Raw genomic sequence first — 19598 nt, forward strand, 5'->3', positions numbered from 1 at the left:
CGTTAAAATTTCAGGAAGAGCAAAATTCCAAGAAATCCAGAAAAATTCCCTGACAAATCCGGAAAGTGCGATATTTTATCTTTACATTAAAATATTGCAATATTGGTGCACTAAAGAAAAAAAATAAAACGGTAGGAATATTCTTAGATGTTAGAACTCATGTGACACTTAAAAAAATTTAAATTAGAATTGGAGGAATTTGAATAAATTTATCTGGAAATGAAGTTTTGGATATAAATATTACGTAGATTTGTTAGGTTACAATGTACCTTGACTCTTGGTAGCAGGGTGCTACTAGATTAAGTGTTGTAACCATTTATTGCACTCAATGCTCTCGTTTACCAATATCTAATGAACAGTTGTCTTGCTGTAATAAAGGTTTCAGTGGATGCATTTATCGTTCTGGCAAAAATTAATCTTTCAATTTTGCTTAATCGAGCTAGACGTGTACGTCCAACTGCGCAGGTCACCCTATCATGTGGAAATATCTGTCTATGTTGATATTATGCTGAGACGCATTTGCAAGATGAGGTGAAGACTATATCATCAAGAACTGTTAGATCCTCGTGCTGTGGTTGTTTTAAAGGGTACATTGAATTGATAAAAGTCTACTTGCCTTTTACACCTCTATCAAAGTATAAATATGCTTTGTTAGAACTTAAGTAGTTAAGATTGCCAAATGACATGCGGTAGTTGTTTTTTTTCGAATTGGTTTGAATAGTGCTTTACCTGCTTCTCTTGAAACCGTCTTAATGTTACTATATTCCAATATTATGTCCAATATTGGATTGGTTTGCATTTTATCTGTCTCTGAAAATTGAGAACGAAGAGTCGCTGGTATAAAACGCTATAAGAGTATATTGTATATTGTGTATAAGTATCCCCCAATTGTCTTATAATGTTTATATGACACGTATGCACTGAGCTTCATTTTACTTGACTGTACCAAGTCATCAACCGTTACCTCATTATGTCATATTATCCTGATTTATTTATTTGAAGTAGAATAGTATCAAATCGTCGCTTCTAACGAAGACTAGAACAGTTGCATTTCTCGCTTGGAAGACTAATACATTGCGCTCTTTTACGTCGAGGACTAGTACATTACGCACTTTTTTGTTGAAGACTAATACATGTTGCACTCTCGCGGCGAAAACTATTATATACGGCTTTGCAGCCTAGTAGAAGAATCCAAAATTTAACAAAATTCTTAATCATTCAAGATTTTAATAAAAATTTGAAATACAGCTAATATATATATATATATATATATATATATATATATATATATATATATATATATATACAGGGTGGGCAATTTTAATCAAACCAGTCTAATAACTCCTAAATTAAGCTATGAACAGAAAAATTGTTCAGATGAAAGTTGTCCAGGATCAAGGGGGACATCTTTTTGTGCAATTAGTTTTGACCTTGAACTCACATTTCAAGGTCATTTGAACGTCAGATTTTTTTTTTTAAATAGGAACCCCTATTTTTGATAGCAGATTTGGAAAGAACAGGAAATTTTACGTCCGAAACGTCCGAAAGTCAACATCCTCTAAAAGCTCTGGCAGTCGATCTCTGAGCAATGCCAAATAGCCATTCTGGTTAACATTTTGACCGAAAAAATATGGCCCAATCAGGTAACCATTAATGATCCCACACCACACCATTAAACTCCATCGGTTTTGATGGTCAATAGACCTGTACCAGTAGGGGTTTACAGGTGACCAGTAGTGACTATTGTGCCTATTTAATTGACCATCACTGCGAAATATAGCCTCGTCAGAAAACATAACAAATCTGAAAAAATCTGGATCATTTTGTAAAACTCCTATAAAGCCCACTGACAAAAGTTAATACGCATTAGAAAATGGCGTGGCCTCAGCTCATGAACTAATCTTATGTGGTAATCGTGATAGTGGAGATTATTGAGAATTCTCAATGCTGTTCTTCGTGGTATACCGATTTCTCTTTCAATTTGTCGACTACTAATTTGTGGATTGAGATGAACAGCTGCTAAGGCGGCTATAACATTAGGATCATTTTCGTTGTATTCGTGGTGTCTGCGTTGACGACGAAGATGTCCATCACGAGCTCTTCGAAGTAATCTGAGTAATGTGTCGTGAGTAGGACGCCTTCTTAGAGGAAAGCGTTCAGCGTAGAGTCGCACCGCGGCTCTGGCATTGTTTTGGGTTTCGCCTAAGATCATTATCATATCAACAATTTCATTGGATTGATAATCGCCCATGTTGAAAATTTTGTTTATAATAAGAAAAACTATTTTATTTACATTCACTCTTTATTGAAATTGAAACTAAACCAAAATAAGAAAGTGACAACAAAAAAAGGAGGAATTTTCAAACTGTATAATTTTTAAATCAAATTTGTAACTTCTTATTTTCTTACGTTAAGACATTGTGATTTAAATTGAAGACAGCGTAGATTAAAGAAATTCAACTTAAAAAAAAACATCTAAACTGGAGTAATGCACTTTGGCAAATACAATTATTAAATTTTTTTTTTTAATATTACAAAAGCAAAATGCTGTTTAATATTTTATCTTAAATAATGTATTTTTTAACATCCTACCTTTATTGTTTAACCATTTTTTACGCTTTTGAAACGTTAAACTTTTAGTTGACCCTGCTTCGACCGTGAATGAATTGACAACATTGATTTTTAACGTTCCATTTCCCACTCCCATTAAGAACTCAGATATTTAAAATTATCATGTTTACTCCAAATTTACTTTTGACCACTAAAAATTTGTTAACGAATGTTAAACAAGCATCCTAGTGAGAGGCAAGGGGACTCACAGTAAACAAGCACCCCAGTGAGAGGCAAGGGGACTCGCGTTAAAAAAGCACCCCAAAGGGAACATAATCCTAATACGTCCACGTCGTTGTTCCTGGGTAGCGCTGAAATTAGGGAATTATTTTGTTTTCAAGGTAAATATTTTCATGGTCATTGTCACATTGGGTTTGAATATTCGTCATAAAAGTACATTAACTACGATTATTCTATCAGAAAATGCGATTAAATAGCAATTACAGTATTTCTTAACATTTGACCTTGAAATGACCTTGTGAAGGTAATGAAAAAAATTTTGAAATACCGTTTCGGACGTCAAATTTCCTTTTCTTTCCGAATCTGCTATCAAAAATAGGGGTTCCTATTTTAAAAAAAAATTTGACCTTCAAAGGACCTTGAAATGTGAGTTCAAGGTCAAAACTAATTACAGAAAAAGATGTCCCCCTTGATCCTGGACAACTTTCATCTGAACAATTTTTCTATTCATGGCTTAATTTAGGAGTTATTAGACTGGTTTGATTAAAATGGCCCACCCTGTATATTGTGACTATCGCTCGTTTAAAATTTTTAACATCTCTTGTAATTTTAAACGAGCGATAGTATCACAATATATATTAGCTGTATTTTGACACTTGGTTGAAAATTGTGTCCACTAGATGGCTAAGTCTTCTTTTTCTCTCTCGAAAGGGACAACGGAGAGTCGGGCTACTTAAAGGTCGCGACTCGACAAGGCGGCAGGCGTCTAAGGAAGCCGTCATCAGATCCTTACTGAGGAGTCCAATCTGACGGTGGGACGAAACGCCGAGATTTTTTATTTTATTTTATTTTTGAAAGGCGTGCCTGTTCAGAGATCTCAAATTTTGCGAATGAACAGTGTCATCGCCTATTATTTCAAAATTAATTGTGCTCGTATAGACCAATAGTCATTTTAACATCTTTTTTAAAATTTGAAAATTAAAAATGTCAAAACTTCAAAAATTGAAAGTTTCGAAAATTGAAAATTTGAAAATTTTTAATTTTGATATTTTTGAAATTTTTGATGGATTTTGTAATTTTGTATGATGTTGGAAAGCCAAATGTACTAGTCTGTCACGCAAACGTTCCAAACGTACTAGTCTTTGACGCAAAAATACCAAATGTACTAGTCTTCGCAGCAAAACTCAAATGTACGACTCGTTGAGGAATTCAAATGTACTAGTCTTCGTTGGGAGCGATAAAATATAACAAATTAAAGAATCAATCAAATTAAACTAATTTATTAGCTGGTGATTATGCTATAACCTTTTCTTAAAGTTCACATTAGCATTTCTTTACTTTTGCCAGAATTTTTAGCATATTCTGCCGAGTACAGTCGCCCGTGGAAGGATTTTTTGCGCAGAATCTAGGATTTATTCTGCCCATCGAGCAGAAATTTTGATGGATTCTGGGCACTAGCTCCTCAATTTTCACAATGTTTTTTCGAAACGCTTTTACGAAGGACAAATTCTCAAAAACGGTTTTTCAAGTAGATAACCGCAACACAAACCTTAGATAGCAAGGGCTTAGCACGAGCGTCAGCGGTTGTGCATTGCGTTGCAAAGCGCTAGTTACTTTTGAAGAGTGTAATTTTTGAGATTTATCTAGTAAGTTAGTGGTTCAACTCAACTTTTTCTAAATTGTAATTTCAATGATTTATAAAAGTGTGAACTTCCAAACTTTACACCTTCATTTATATAGTTCAGAAACTATTAAAAAAACTCAAGAATTGTAAGCATTGGGTCGTGGTTGTCAATTTTCAAAGATAAGAATTTTCTAATAGTTCCTAAACTATAATTTAATACCTATTGATATGTACTCTTTTTAGAAATTCCAAGAGTTCAAAACTAAATTAAAATAAAAATTATCATTGAATCATTCTAATTGGCGGATTTCAGATTTTGACCGTAACCACTGATTCAAAGCAAAATGTGAAATTTTCATCTCGTGTACTCGAAGCCACAATGATTGTTCGAATGGGTTTATTTTTATTCTAGCTTAGATGAACAAGGCATTTTGCACTAGTATCATGCTGATAAACACAATATTTATTAATTCGTTTATTGATGATTTGGTTTTCGATCAAGTGAAATGAGGTTCATGTGCATCATATTATTAACTTTGTAAAAATAGTAAAGTAGAACTGCATTAAATATATAACATATTAAAGTATTATTAAAATCAACCTTATTCATTAGCTGGTGGTTAAGCTAAAATTTTGAAATTACCCTGGTAGAAATGAGTCTAAGAACTGGCCATTTATTAACCTGTTCTTAGACTCATTTCTACCAGGGTACATTAGCATCTCTCTACTGTATTATTTATTCTGCCCACCGAGCAGAAAACTGATAATTTATAATATGCTTAAAAAATTTGTTTCTACATTAATATTACGATGAAAAAAAATCCGGACTTGTGGAGACTTGAACCTGGAACCGCAAAATTATGAAGCAAGCGTTTTACCACTGTGTAATTTAAATTCGAATATTCAAAAATTGTACTATGCAAGCGTGAAAGATGATAGTATTATGTTAGGCAGGAGACTCGAATTAAAATTCGTCGGCTATGTGAGCGAGGGGATGTAAGCTACGAATAAAAAAAATTATCGAATATAATCTTTGGCTATCAAATCCGTAACGATTTTTTTTCAATAATAGGTATCGCCTATACTCTTGTTAAAGTCAGCTTTTCCACATATTCAAATTTAGAAAATACGATGAATAAATATAAAATAATGTTATAGGTTTATAAGAAAGTGTTGAATAATACGTTGAATAATACATCATTTTTAATTATAAAAAATGTTTCTTTTATTACTTACGCACGTATAAGTCATACAATTAACTATGGTTATTATTATCATGAAATTACTATAGTACATGCAAATTATATTTAATGAAACAGAATTACAACGCCTTATGCTCTATTGCTGTATACACATACAAAATTTACGAAAATATCGCTCTGGACTCTTCCTTACAACGATTGTGATTTTATGGCGTTAGCCAATGCAGCAGCTTTCGTTTTGTGCTTGTTCGAAACATGTCTCTTCATGTAGTCTAATCTGTTGGACTTATAATCGCATAGAGTACACGAGTGAAGCATTTTGGGGTGACATTTTGTACTCACGTGCATCTTTATGGGCTCCTTTAATGAATACTGTTTGTCGCATTTGAGACATGTGTAAATAATCGGAGTCGTGCATTCGGGACACTTATGCGTCACCTGAGATGCGGCTTCTAAAGCCACTTTGCAATTGGTGCACTTCTGCTTGATGTAGCTGGCTAAGTAAGGAAAGCCGTTGCACGCGCGCTTCTTCTTCGGCTTCTTTAGCTGCTGCTGCTGCACCGGTTTGACGATTTTCGGCTTTCTGCTCAGTCACATGCTGATTGGCTCACTTCCCGCCTCCTCGGCTACGCTTTTCGCCCGCGTCGCCTCGCTTTTTTGACGACACTCGGGGATCTTCTTGACCGGAAGCCTGGTCACCGCCACGTGCAAGCTTTTGAGCCTCACAGCCCCTTGTAGGACCTCGAACTCAATCTCTGGAACGAAGAGAAAATCGCGTTAAACTTCGAATTTTGAAATAAAAAAATTAACATAAAATATCTGAAAGATTGAAATTATTCTTACCACTATTATTTTTATAGTTCTTCGCCGGCTCTTTCACTTTTGATGACAATCTACTCAATAGATCGTTCAAAGGTTCGACCTGCTGTCATTGGTAACGAAAAGAATTTATACATATGTTATTAGCAACGAGACTAATTTTAATAATATTCCTTAGCAATCAGTTTGATTTGCTACTAATTATGCTTAAAGCATGTAAATTTTACAAAAAACTGACGAATACATACCGTTGAATGGGATGTCAATCTCCTCTTTAATGATACTCATCGTGTTGAGGAATTTTAGACGCGTACAAAGATCAATGAAAACTTTCAGCAGTCGTGCAGATCTCGAACCAAGCGAAAAAGCCCTGCTGTATGCTGATAATGAACAATGTATCAATGATCGCAGAGCAGCAAATATAGCAGGAGGACTTGGCTGTATGCTTTGTCTGTACACTGCAGAGGCACACTTGTGAAACGCTCATCACTTCTTCTTACTGGTCCTTGGTACTTTTTTAATATTAGATTTTAATAAAAGAAATAATAAGTCTAATATTTATTAGAAAAAGTAATAAACATTTGCAAATCTGAACCGTGGATCCGAATTCAGATTTGAAATACATCGATTTTACTTTAAATTATTATTTAACGAATAATATAAAAAGAAAATTGATTTTAAATGAATTAAATAATAATAATAATAGTAGGTCCGGGATTGTGGGTAATGGATATGCAACACAATAATTATAAACTCTTGTTTATATTTAAAATAGTGTGTATATTAACAAAAATAATTTAACATAAGAATAATGCCTATTATTGCTATTATTCTTTTTAAATCAGATTTAGTTACAATTTTGTTTATTTTTTGATGAAGACTTCTGTTATGCGATTATTAAATATTATTAAATTCTACGCTTAATTTTGCAGTAGAGTATGTGTTAGAGCGCTTAAAAGTGCTGCTCGAATTTTATAATTATTAAATTCTACGCTTAATTTTGCAGTAGATTTCTGTATATATGTACTAAGGCGCTTAAAAGTGCAGCCAGAGTAGACTAGGGCGCTTGAAAAAGCTGCCGCTAGTCCTTGAACACAGGCCTCGCATGGCCTTTTATAGGGCGCTAAGCGAGCGCTGATCGAGCCGCCGAAAATATTCGCACATTCACACAATCATACTATCATTCATTCATATTTACATTTATCATTCATACAAACATACTCGGATGCGCACGACTCGTCGTCGCTTGCTTACGCTCACATATACGTATAAACACTGTTACGCAACGCGCTGCTGCTAATGCTGGCTTGGTAGCTGGAGAGAGAAGGGGGACGCGCACGCACACATGCGCGTCGATGGCCTGCCGTCGCTGCGTTGACTACTGCGTAGCTGCTGGTTTCGTAGGAGGTGAGAAGAGTGGGGACAGCCGAAATATTCTGTGCGCTCGCTGTATAGGCAGAGTCGGATGTTTTTTAGGATTTTTTTTAAATGTATATGTTCTAGGAAGTTATACGCCGGAAATTTATCAAGTCCCATTTTAGAAATGATGGTAGAAAACATGACGAATCTTGAAATTATCAATGTTGGAAATGAAAAGCAAACTGATTCTGGCAATGTTTTTAGCAGTATACCTATTAATACATTGAAAAATCCAGGACTATTGACAGAATTGAATTTTTGTGCTACTAGTTTATCTAACATCCAAGTGGAAATCAAGCTACAGTGTAATTCGAAAAAATTGGATATAGGTCTTAATGGCATACCTTGGTTACCTGAAGAATTTTGTGAATTATTGAAGAATCTCTACAAATGGATGGAAATGATTTTATTTTATTCCCTGAATGTTTTGGAAACTTGAAGTCGCTAAAAGAAATACGAGCAGAAAATAATGATGTATCAAAACTACCAGAATCCTTTAAAAATTAAAAAAGTCTTGCAATTATTGACATGTATAATAATAAGTTTGATGAATTTCCAAAAGTACTCGACGAAATGACCAATTTAGAAGGTTTAGATTTTGATCAGAATTTTTTTTCTACAAATGACATAATGGCAAGTATCTTTGTAAATATATTTGTAGAAACAACAATTCTTTGCCAAAAGAATAACTAGATACATTATTATAGATTGGACAATCGTCATATTCAATCCTTCAAAGAGCATGCATATCTTTAATACAAGAAATGTCGAATAAAAATTCAAACTTGGGAAATCCTGGCATCAAAAGTCGACCATTCGTTGATAGTGATTCTGATGACCCTTATAAAGCATATGCAAGTAGGTATAGCACTTGAAATTTATACTTATTGACGAAGTAGAAAATGATCCAGATGATAGTTGGGAATCTGTTCAAGATTCAGATTATAACTATAACCAGATGGTAAGTTGAACACATTTTTTAGCTAAATGTTCAAGTTCAAGTAGTTGTAATCAAAATTTTTTTATAAGGTCCCCAAGATTATTATCATTACCGTGAAGACTCCCAAAAGTTTTTACCTCCATTACCAGGTGCATTTTGTCCCGCTGACTTGAATGTACGTCTGTAGTTCAATGTAATATTTGACCCAATGGTACTTATGTCAAAATATCATATATATCAGTGAATCCTGGGTATGTTTATGTATAATTTTGATCTATAAAATTCTAAATAATCATAATCATAATTTCTTATCAGATACAATTCTTTCAGGTGATTTCTGTGTCTGTACATATCAGAGAAATTCTTGAAATACTTCAAGGATTATCACCTCCAGAAAGGTGAGAAATAATAGCTCTGATCTGCCAGGTTGCTGATCAAACGATGATGCCACCACGGATGATCCCATCTCCACCGGCTGCTGAACTAATTTCCCTACCAGTTACCGAACTTTCTGGCATACATTATAGGTAAAATTTATCTCCATTGATATAATATTTATAAATATATAAGTATTATAAATATATAAATGTCAATATAGTCATATATCACCATACTGACACCAATGTTTATATTTTGGTACAAATTAACAAAATGCACATAACTTTGTCAGTATGGGAATGAAAATGATATATTTTGGGTGAATTTAATGTAATACATTGCTACTTAAAGTAAATGTTTGTGCCAACTATTAGTCCCATAGGTATACAAGTTTTTAGATACGAGCACAAACGAAAATCCAAAAAAATGCTGGTAATACAGTGCATGGTTTAGAAAGTTGTTATTGCTTTTATTTAGAAACTATTATATCTAGAGGGTTGATTTTTTGCATGTACATGTTTTGATGATGTTATAACAATTAATTAAATAGAATTATTAATTAGTTTTTTATCTAAATTGAATAAATTAAATTATTTTTTTTCAGGTTTTATTAGATGAACAATTCACAACTGTAGTGGCTAATAGATTTATGAAAAATGCTTTTGATTAAGGAATTCCTACAGATCAGAAAAAAGCTTTTTACGGCCTGACCAGCCATTTGAAATTCAAGGCTACTTTATCTGTCTGTACTATTGCATCAGAAGAATCTACGTTTTCTCTCAAGCAACTATTGAATTTTTATATTTATTTGAATTCAATTGAAACTTTTCTTTTTATTATTATATTTATTTCAAATAATTATGTAAATATAGGAATATATTATTTTACATATTATAAGAATAACATGTTATAAAAAAATAAACAAAACAAATTCATTCAAACTTTTTTATTGAAAAATAAACGTACATAAGAGCTTTTCAGATTTCCATCTTAGATTTACATTTGTTGCAAACATTTAAATAATTGAAAAGGCTAATTGCCTGTTGATCATCATAAAAAAATAAAAAGATTAATCTCTTTACGTAGATTTCAATCTTTTAAAAAACTAAAAGAGGGAATTTTAATCTATGATTGTCAGATGTCAGAACAAATAAAATATTAAAAAATTAAATCTACGATGACTTTTGGTCATCCTCTTCTTCTCTTTCTCTCATTTCTCTCTCTCTTTGAAGATTTGCCCTTGTGCGGGAGGTGCACGAAAGGGCCACTTCAACAAAATATTGAGCAACATTTTGTAGATCTCGTTGATAGGGATTTAATCGAGGAGCTCTCCTGCGGTTCTGACCAGCTCTTATGCCTCTTGAGCCACGGTTTGAATCTGAAATCATAATTAATCAAGAAAATTACTAGATACATTATTTATTTTAAAGGAAAGTAATTATATTAAAATGTTATTATTTAACATACTATTTCTAATTTGGTTATCATCTGCTTGAGGTTGCCCTCCTCTAGCTCTATTGTCTTGTCGAATTTGATTCCCTCCAGCATCTACGAGGAAAAATTATTTATCATAAAGGAAAGTATTATTATATTATAATTAAAAAGTTATTATTTAACATACTATGTCTAACTTGGTTTCTATTCGCTTGAGCTTGCCCTCTATTAGCTCTATTGTTTTGCCGACCTTGATTCCCTACAGCATCTGCGTTTCTATTTTCTCTCGGTCTTGGAACTACATCTTGTCTCACTAGGTCAACAGCATTTTGTGCACGCATTCGCTGACCCTGGTTTGGTCTTGCAGCTCCAAGGACACCCTGGTCTCCCAGTCGCCATCCTCCAAATTCATTGCGTTGACGTTGCTGGTTTACTATAATAATAAAGATTTATAATTTGATTTAATAGGAAATAACAACAAACAAAAAATTTGATTTAATAGTAAATTAACAACAAACAAAAAATTCAGATTAATAATCTAAGGGTAAACTAATATATATTATAAAATATTTAAAAACATTGACTCACAATTAGGTAAACCAATTTGTTGAAGGTTTTGATTTGGAGGATCCTCCAGGAGATCATTAATATCTTGCATTTCCTGGTCATTTAAGTCATCGTCGGGAGGAATATCAAAATTTTCATCAGCATCAGCGTTAAAAGATTGGCGACCGCCATTTTCGACTCGATTTCCAGCTATAAACATATTTGATAGTAACATTATATTAACATATTTAAGCGTCATTTATCAGATTTTTGCACAATATCAAACACGACGTGCTTCGATACAATCGGACGAAGACCTTAAATTTTACACGAAGTATTCAATATATTAATCTAAATTCCTACCTTCATCTGCGATTTCTAAATTCATTATTCCGTTCTGTACTCGTACTCCATTGTTGTCATCACCCATTTTTGATTTTTTGTTAAATAGGGGCTGTGAATGCCGATGTTGAATCTGACCGCACGTCTAAACAGGAAAGACGAATTTAAACGAACAAAGAACTCACGCCTCACGTTCCCGCTCTCAATTGTACATTGTTGCCACCTTTGTTAGTTATTTCACCAACGTGAAAATAGGCCTTGATCCTTGATGCTCAAGCGCAGCCGGCAGGGGGCAGGGATGTTGCACATAGCCACATAAGTATATATATTAGTTTATACGTATAATACGCATATAATACGTATAATGAGTGACACAGCTGAGCGGACCGAACTCCAGAGATTAATTTTACAATCATGAATAAAAAGTACACATATGGCCGAGTCCGACCCCTTCTTTGCTCCGCTGTGAACAAGACAACTGTTGTAGTAAAGCTTCAGCTAATAGAATAACGGAAGCTATTGTGAAAAAGCTCTCGCACGGGTCTTCCGATTAAATGACTTTTTATATTGCAAAAACGTAGATGCAATTGCAAGTAACGTTCGTACGAGGTATACCTATATGTATGTTTAATTGCTGTGATACTAGATTGCAAAAAAGATATCCAAGGTAGACGCCGCGATGAGCTCCAGGTCCCTGCTTCCACATCGGTATAAAATCTCGTCAGAGACGATAACTGAAGTACAATAAATTAGGATGTTGTACGCACTGTACTAAAGCGACATATCTTATTTTTTACAAAAAATATATTTTTAATTATGTAGAATTGGGCTAGTCGGTTTTTCTTTAATTGCATTGGTTCACACATTCACATTAAACCCCTTTGGTCATCAAAATTTCATATAGATGTTCATATGAATTAAAATCTCAATCAGTTAAGATAATAACTATTTAATTTATTGTTTGTATGATAGTTTTCAAATAAACACCAAAAGAAAGTTGTGAGACAAGCAATAGTAATAAAATCTAGAATTAAAAAATTTGGTTTTGTTATTTATTCGAAAACTATCATAGCTATAGGGCTGAAATTTTACACGTACATTTATTTAAATGTGTTTAATAAGCAATGAATTAAATTATTGTTATTTTAACTGATATATCTGAGATTTTAATATGAAGAAATATATGAAATTTTGGGCCACTAAAGCCATGAAGATTTAATGTGAATGTGTTAACTAATATAGTTAAACAAAAACTGATATGGTAGCCCATCTCTATATAATTTAAAATATATTTATTGTAAAATAATCCGATGTGCAGCTTAAATACAGTGCGTGCTGTAATATAATGTACGCCAGGTATCGTCTCTTAAAAGATCTTATAATGATATGTAAATCTTTATTAGGGATCACTTCTGGAGCACATTGCTGGTTAGCTTGAATGTTTTTGATCTATAAAATTTGAAATAATCAATTTCTTATCAGATACAATTCTTTCAGATAATTTTAGCGGTTGTAGGTGTTCAAGAAATTATCAAACTAATAGTACAAAGTCTATTATCACCTTTAGAAAGTGTAGGAGATAATCTTCCAGGTATGATGCCACCACTATGATCATCTAAACTAAGTTCTAAGTTTGAACGATGCCCCAGCTTACAGATGTTTAATTTTATAACTTTAAATTTCCAATATAGACTAATATTTTCTAACTAGTGCATTGTTCAGACCTGAAACTTAAAACATTAGCCCTAAAGGTGTATTGACAGAAAACTGTGTAGTTTAGTGAGCTTAGATCCAACTAAAAGTCTGCTTTGGGTTCGAGAGGTGGTTGTAGCGCACGTTTTTTCACATACATCATGCTTCCGCTGCCTCATAAATCATTAAACTACACAGAATTCTTTCAATACATTTCAGGGGCTATTCTATTAAGCTCCACATTCAAACAATGCCCTACATATTTTATTTTATCCTCTCTTAAAAATGTGATGGGCTTTGTTGTGAAGCAGTTAGTTATGGAGGTTAAAGTACAGGAGAGGAAACGGGATTGGATTTTTCGTCTGCTAGCTACTCTCAAAGCAGGGCGAGTTCTTGGCTGTGTCACAAGGGGGAGATTTGTCGATCGACGTTATATATAGACATTAGACATAGAGAGCGTGTGTTGTCAATAAACGTTGTTATATATATATATATATATATATATATATATATATATATATATATATATATATAACATATATATATTGGTATACCTAATAGTCTTTACAATCTTTGTTTATAACTTAAAATTTTGCATATTAATGATTTGAACTAATTGACTTGGTATAAGAGGATCTAAAAAAACAAATAGTTTTGTGTTTATTAATAAACCTATTTTATTTAATATCTTCAAACAAATTATATACATGTTATTCTTATTTTGATAATTACTTTTGTAATTCTTTTAGGTACTGAACAAAAAAATACGTGCCATCAAACCTGTTGAAAAAATAGGCAAGTATGTAAATAAATAATTTTTATTTTGATATTTTACATAATATTAATTCGTGTTTTTGCATCTTTTTCAGGTTCTCTGATCGTTTGACAATACTGGCAGCTTCGTGCGCCCCTATATTGGCAGCTTCGCGCGCCCCTAATTGGCAGCTACGTGCGCCCCTATATTGGCAGCTTCGCGCGCCCCTTAATTGGCAGCTTCGCGCGCCCCTAAATTGGCAGCTACGTGCGCCCCTACATTGACAGCTGTGTACTCCTCTATTCGCAGCTTCGTGCGCATCTGATTGAATATCTGATAATGGAAAACCAAAAAAGTATCTTTGTTCTTGATGAAAAAGATAAGTTAAAAATACTTGATGGATCCCGTTTACATGATACACACGTTGATAAGTTTCATAGCATGCTATTTGCCGAAACTATTTTCCAACCACGTACTACTTTATATCTTAAAAATATAATGTTAGATCCACATTCTAAACGTGTTAAAGAGATTCCGCGAAAAGATCCACACGTACAAATATTACATAGCTGTGATGATTTATGTAACCAATGTTTGAATGGACATTGGATTTGTTGTTATTATGATGTACAATCAAGTTGTTTCCATACCTTGATCAAGTTCCTATTCATTATCCTAATGTGCAAAATCAACAAAATGCTACTGATTGCTGTGTTTATGCTATAGCATTTCCAACCTCGTTGATTTTTCACAAAAATCCTGCGAATATAATTTATGATACAAGCATGTTACGTCAACATCTTTATGATATGTTTGAAAATAACCATATTACACATTTTCCTGTTATTCGTGATAATAACACAAATAGTACTTTGCAAAATTTTTTGAAACGTCAACAAAATCAAAATTTTGTTAAAAAACAATGTTGAACACGAAAACTTATCAGTTGCAACAAGTTTTACGAAATGATGATTATTCAAACAAAAAATCTACTTCACATATCATACAGACATTGCCAAATATTTCAAGCGATTGTTTTCATGTTATAGGGTTACCTAATAAAGATAACGTATCTTGTTATGCAAATGCATCACTTCAAAGTTTATTACACTGTTCACCCATACGATTAAGATTGAATGACACTTTGAACTTTACTGGAATTTCTAACTCTTTCAAACAGTATTTACGTAAGGATATAGTCAATGTAAGTGATCTAAGAGCAATGGCTCATAAACAATATACTGCTACAGAACAACAAGATGCTGCTGAATTTATCATGCATTTGTGTGATAAATCTGATATTTTGCACGATGTTTTAGAACATCATTTACGTATAATTTTAAAATGCCCTGGTTGCAATGAAACAAGTTTTTCAAATCCTACTCTTAATTATATTTTACCTCTAGCGTTACCGCAAAATAAAGTAAATTTGTACAGTTTGCAAGAAATTGTTAATCATAACATACAAAGTTGGAATGAAACGGATATTACTTGCAAAAATGGATGTCAACAAAAAAAGATTGAATTAACTGCATGTAAACAAATTTTGATACTGCAATTACAAATATTTAATATTAATGAATTTGGTGTGCTTACTAAAATCCGGAAAATTACGAACTTAGAGCTAATACATGCTCTGGTGTATACACAACTGTGCAAGATTTAAAAAATTTACCAAAAGAATTAAAGCAAGAAAAAAATATTTCCGTAAGATCCGATTCATTTTTGAACAACCCTACTTTATTAAACATGAATAAACTGAATATATTGCTGGATTCTGGTAAGCCTTGCAATAGTATTACTGAATCATCTAGTACACCGTCGATTTTACATAAAATAATTGCTTCAGAACCTGATGTTCATGATAAACCACTCGTTATTCAAGAAACTACATGTAAAGATACAGTACTTTGCAAGAAAATAAAATATTATGAAAACAACAAAGAAGAAATATTAAAAAAACGGAAACTATACTATGAATCAAACAAAGAAAAGAGAAATAAGTTAAAAAACTTAGAAACCAAAAATGATAACCAGTTACAGAATCAGGGATATAATGTTAATAACAAACGCAAATATTACGAAGCAAATCGAGAAAAAATTTTAGAAAAGCAAAGACTACGTTATCGGTTAAATAGGGAAAAACGATTGGCTAGAAATAAAAAATATTATTCTTTAAATACTGAAAAAATTACATTAAAAATGAGAGAAAAAAGAAAAGAAACAAAATTAAAACAGAACGTTGCTAAGCAAAAAATTAACTTAGCCAAGAAAATAAAAAAAAGTACAACTCTATCAATATAAAACTATCTAATAACAAGTTGATTCAAACAAAAGAAAAATATATACAAAATGTCATGAAACAATTAGATAATCCATCATTATCAGATCGTAGGATAGAAGCTGATAAATTGGTCACGTCTGCTTTTTATGTTCGTAATAATCATATTTCGAAAGTGAAAAGAGATTTGGTAAATCTTAAGGAAAAAATAGAAGTTTCCTTAACTAGATTAGGTGGTGAACCTATAGATGACGATAACTGTTCGTACGCACTTACTGCTTTATGTGGTTTACATAAACATACTTAATCTTCGGAAGGATATTTTGGCGAATCAACATACAATTTCACAAATGGAAAAATTAATGAACTGCAAACACATATTATTTTGAACGAGCAAGGACAAACAATGAATATTCTACCAACGTTTGAATCAAATACTAAAAGTAAAATTTGGCAATGTAATGATTATTGTAAAAAAGTTGATCCGGATGTATTGAATGTACTCAACAATTTATTTCAAGATTTAATTGAAGTTACATATATAAATGCTTACAATTTTCTGAAAAAAATTGATAATTGTTCTCATAATTCAGGGAAACAAGGCAATCCGATTATTTGTTATAGCAAACCTTTGTTATGCACATCAAAATTTAACATTTTATCTGTCCATTATCCAAAACTCCGCACCATCAAACGATTTTTATATGGAATTATTGATATTTATAAACAAATTGAAAAAATCGAAAGTGCTTTGAATAATATTGATATCGAGGCATTGAAAAATATTGCATTAAATGCTGAACAAGCAGCAATATTTATTAATAGCACTAACGATGAAATTTGCTTAAATGAAACTCAAATAAAAAACAAATACAGCCAGAGAATAAAAGAGTACACAAAAATAGATATGGATCCACCTAAAATTCCTTGTGTTTCTTGCGAAAAACTTTGTGTTGAGCGCAGTATGGAATCTGTTTATAAATACTTGGATAAAACGAATTTGGTGGAAGAATTACTCGATATACATATTCCTGAAAAACAAAATTACTGGAAAAGATTAAAAGAATTTCACGATTCTCCAAATTTTAGTAATGGGTTTATTTGTAAAAGCTGCAGTGGTAAATTAAAAAAATATATATTACCATCTACATGTGTTTTAAATGAACTTTATGTTAAAGAAGTCCCTGATGAAATTAAAACTTTAAATACATATGAAAGAATGTTGATACAACGAGCCAAAGCTTTCCAAACAATTGTTAAGATGGGTACAGTGATGAAGAAAAATTTACCTAATTATTGCAAAATTGATAAAGTCACAGGTAGAACTTTTCATTTACCGTTACCTTTAGAGGAAACTTTGAAAAAAATTTGTCCAGATACTGATCCTCTAAATATTAATCATGAAATGTTTATTTTAATACGAGGTAATCCGACAAAGGGAAAAATTATTTGGGAAGATTATGTTGATGTTAAGAAAATATGGCATGCTTTGCATTGGTTGAAACGCTGGAATCCTTTATATTTTAATATACAGATACCGTCTTGTCCTGAACAAATTAAAGACATTCTTGGAAATCTCAATTTGCAGTATGAAGATTTGGCTACATATAATTACAATGATAATACACAAAATAGTGAGTATGAACACCATACTGAAAATAAAGTATCTAATCAAAATGTTGACGAAATTGATACGGAAACAAACATACATGAAAAGCCGCAAATAGCTGCATTACTAACACAGAAATCTCAGTCAGATCCATATTATGAACAGTATTCGATTTATCCATTACATGCCAAAAGAATTAATGAAACTGATTCAAAATTATATCAGATGCTCCAGATATATGCTACTGCTATGGATGTCCGTGCTGGCGATTTAGATTTAAAATGTTTTCCAGACTTGTATCCTTATGGGATGTATGGGCAACATGAAAAAAGATCTGTAAATTTGAGAGATTATGATTACGTAAGATCTAGATTGACATCTAAACACCCACAGTTTCGATTAAATATTCAGTACCTATTTTATTTGTTATTTAATAATAATATAAGACAAATTAGCGCTGGAATATTCCATAAATTGAATGTTGTTAATCCACGCTATAAATATACTGTTAAAGAACTTACAGAAAGATTAGAACAAGATCAATTAGAGTCCAATTTAGAAAGTATTTTTTCTCGTTTACGAGGTACTGAAGCATATTGGAAACAGGTTAGAAATGACTTAGAATGCATGCATGATGAATGAGTATGGGCCAGCTACGTTTTTTATTACTTTAAGCCCTGGTGAGTGGATGTGGTCTGCATTAGCTGAATACATACGCGAAACTAACGGTTGGGAAAACGATAAAAGATCTATTAGCGAACTCATAGCTGCTGATCCTGTGTCAGCTTCAAGGTATATTCGGAACAGATTCGAAGCAATGCTAGCTTATATACTTTCTTCGGCTCATCCGATAGGAAAAGTAGCTCATTATTATTATGCTTGCGAATACCAGGGCAGAGGATTACCACATTATCATTGTTTATTTTGGATTCATGATGCACCTGTTTACGGTAAAGCACCCAATAAAGAAATCCAAAAATTTATTTTACAAAATATTACATGTCGAATACCTAATAAACATGTTTCACCGGAACTTCATAGACGTGTTATGGCTTATCAACGTCATACTCATAATAACTATTGTATGCGTAAGAAAAAAACTAAAACAGGTTTCAAGAGCGCTTGTCGTTTTGGATTTCTCCGTCCAATAACTCCAAAATTAGTTTTAAGAGAAGTTTCTGTAGCTATTGCGAACAAAAGAAAATTAAGAAATAAGAGCAGATTCTATGATTTACCACGAGGGCCAGATGAACAATGTATTAATGATTATATGCCTGCTTTGTTGGTAATTTGGGAAGGTAATAATGACGCGCAATTTATTTGCGAGTCTTCTTACCTGTTAACAAAATATGTATCCTCTTATGGAACTAAAGGAGAAAAAAGTACTGCAGATTTTTCCGATATTCAATCCAATAAATCTTTGTGCAGTCGGCTTTGGTCTTTTTCTATGCGAGCCCTAAATCACAGGGAGTGCGGAGCAATCGAAGCAGCTGACACATTGTTAGGGCATCCTCTTTATGCTACAGATTCTGATACTTTAATTAGATGGTTAGACGTTAGAATGATACGAAATAGAAAACTTAAACCATTTAAAGAAATAAGAAAACTACCACCAGACTCAACAGATATATTTTACGATTCATTAATTGACAGCCATTATCCAAACCGACCTCAGGAATTAAATTCATTATGTTTGTACGATTTTGCAAAGTGGTTTGATATAATAAAAAAGAAACCAGTATATAAGGCAGAATATTACGAGATGCCA

At 32.5% G+C, this 19598-nt stretch overlaps 1 protein-coding gene across 1 annotated transcript; it reads right to left on the bottom strand.

Annotated features, from left to right (window-relative positions):
• Window positions 1-10147: 10147 nt before the first annotated feature.
• On the bottom strand, window positions 10148-11437 carry LOC107981355 (suppressor of zyg-1 protein 20-like). Its single transcript, XM_031930440.1, has 4 exons — window positions 11195-11437; window positions 10794-11039; window positions 10640-10720; window positions 10148-10550 (listed from the first exon to the last, which is right to left on the bottom strand). Exons 1-4 carry the CDS (start codon window positions 11409-11411, stop codon window positions 10345-10347), a joined length of 750 nt encoding a protein of 249 aa, XP_031786300.1. The 5' UTR covers window positions 11412-11437; the 3' UTR covers window positions 10148-10344.
• Window positions 11438-19598: the final 8161 nt, after the last annotated feature.

The sequence above is a fragment of the Nasonia vitripennis genome, chromosome 4 (assembly GCF_009193385.2).
Source record: "Nasonia vitripennis strain AsymCx chromosome 4, Nvit_psr_1.1, whole genome shotgun sequence".
In the NCBI taxonomy this organism is placed as follows: Eukaryota; Metazoa; Arthropoda; class Insecta; order Hymenoptera; family Pteromalidae; genus Nasonia; species Nasonia vitripennis.

What these genes read in the sequence shown, in the direction of transcription:
- LOC107981355 (XM_031930440.1), bottom strand. Translation starts at nt 11,411, where the DNA reads ATGACGCTTAAATATGTTAATATAATGTTACTATCAAATATGTTTATA. An exon ending in ACAAATTGGTTTACCTAATT is followed by an intron (nt 11,040 to 11,194) that starts GTGAGTCAATGT and finishes TTATTATTATAG; the next exon opens with TAAACCAGCAACGTCAACGC. An exon ending in TGATAACCAAATTAGAAATA is followed by an intron (nt 10,551 to 10,639) that starts GTATGTTAAATA and finishes TTATGATTTCAG; the next exon opens with ATTCAAACCGTGGCTCAAGA.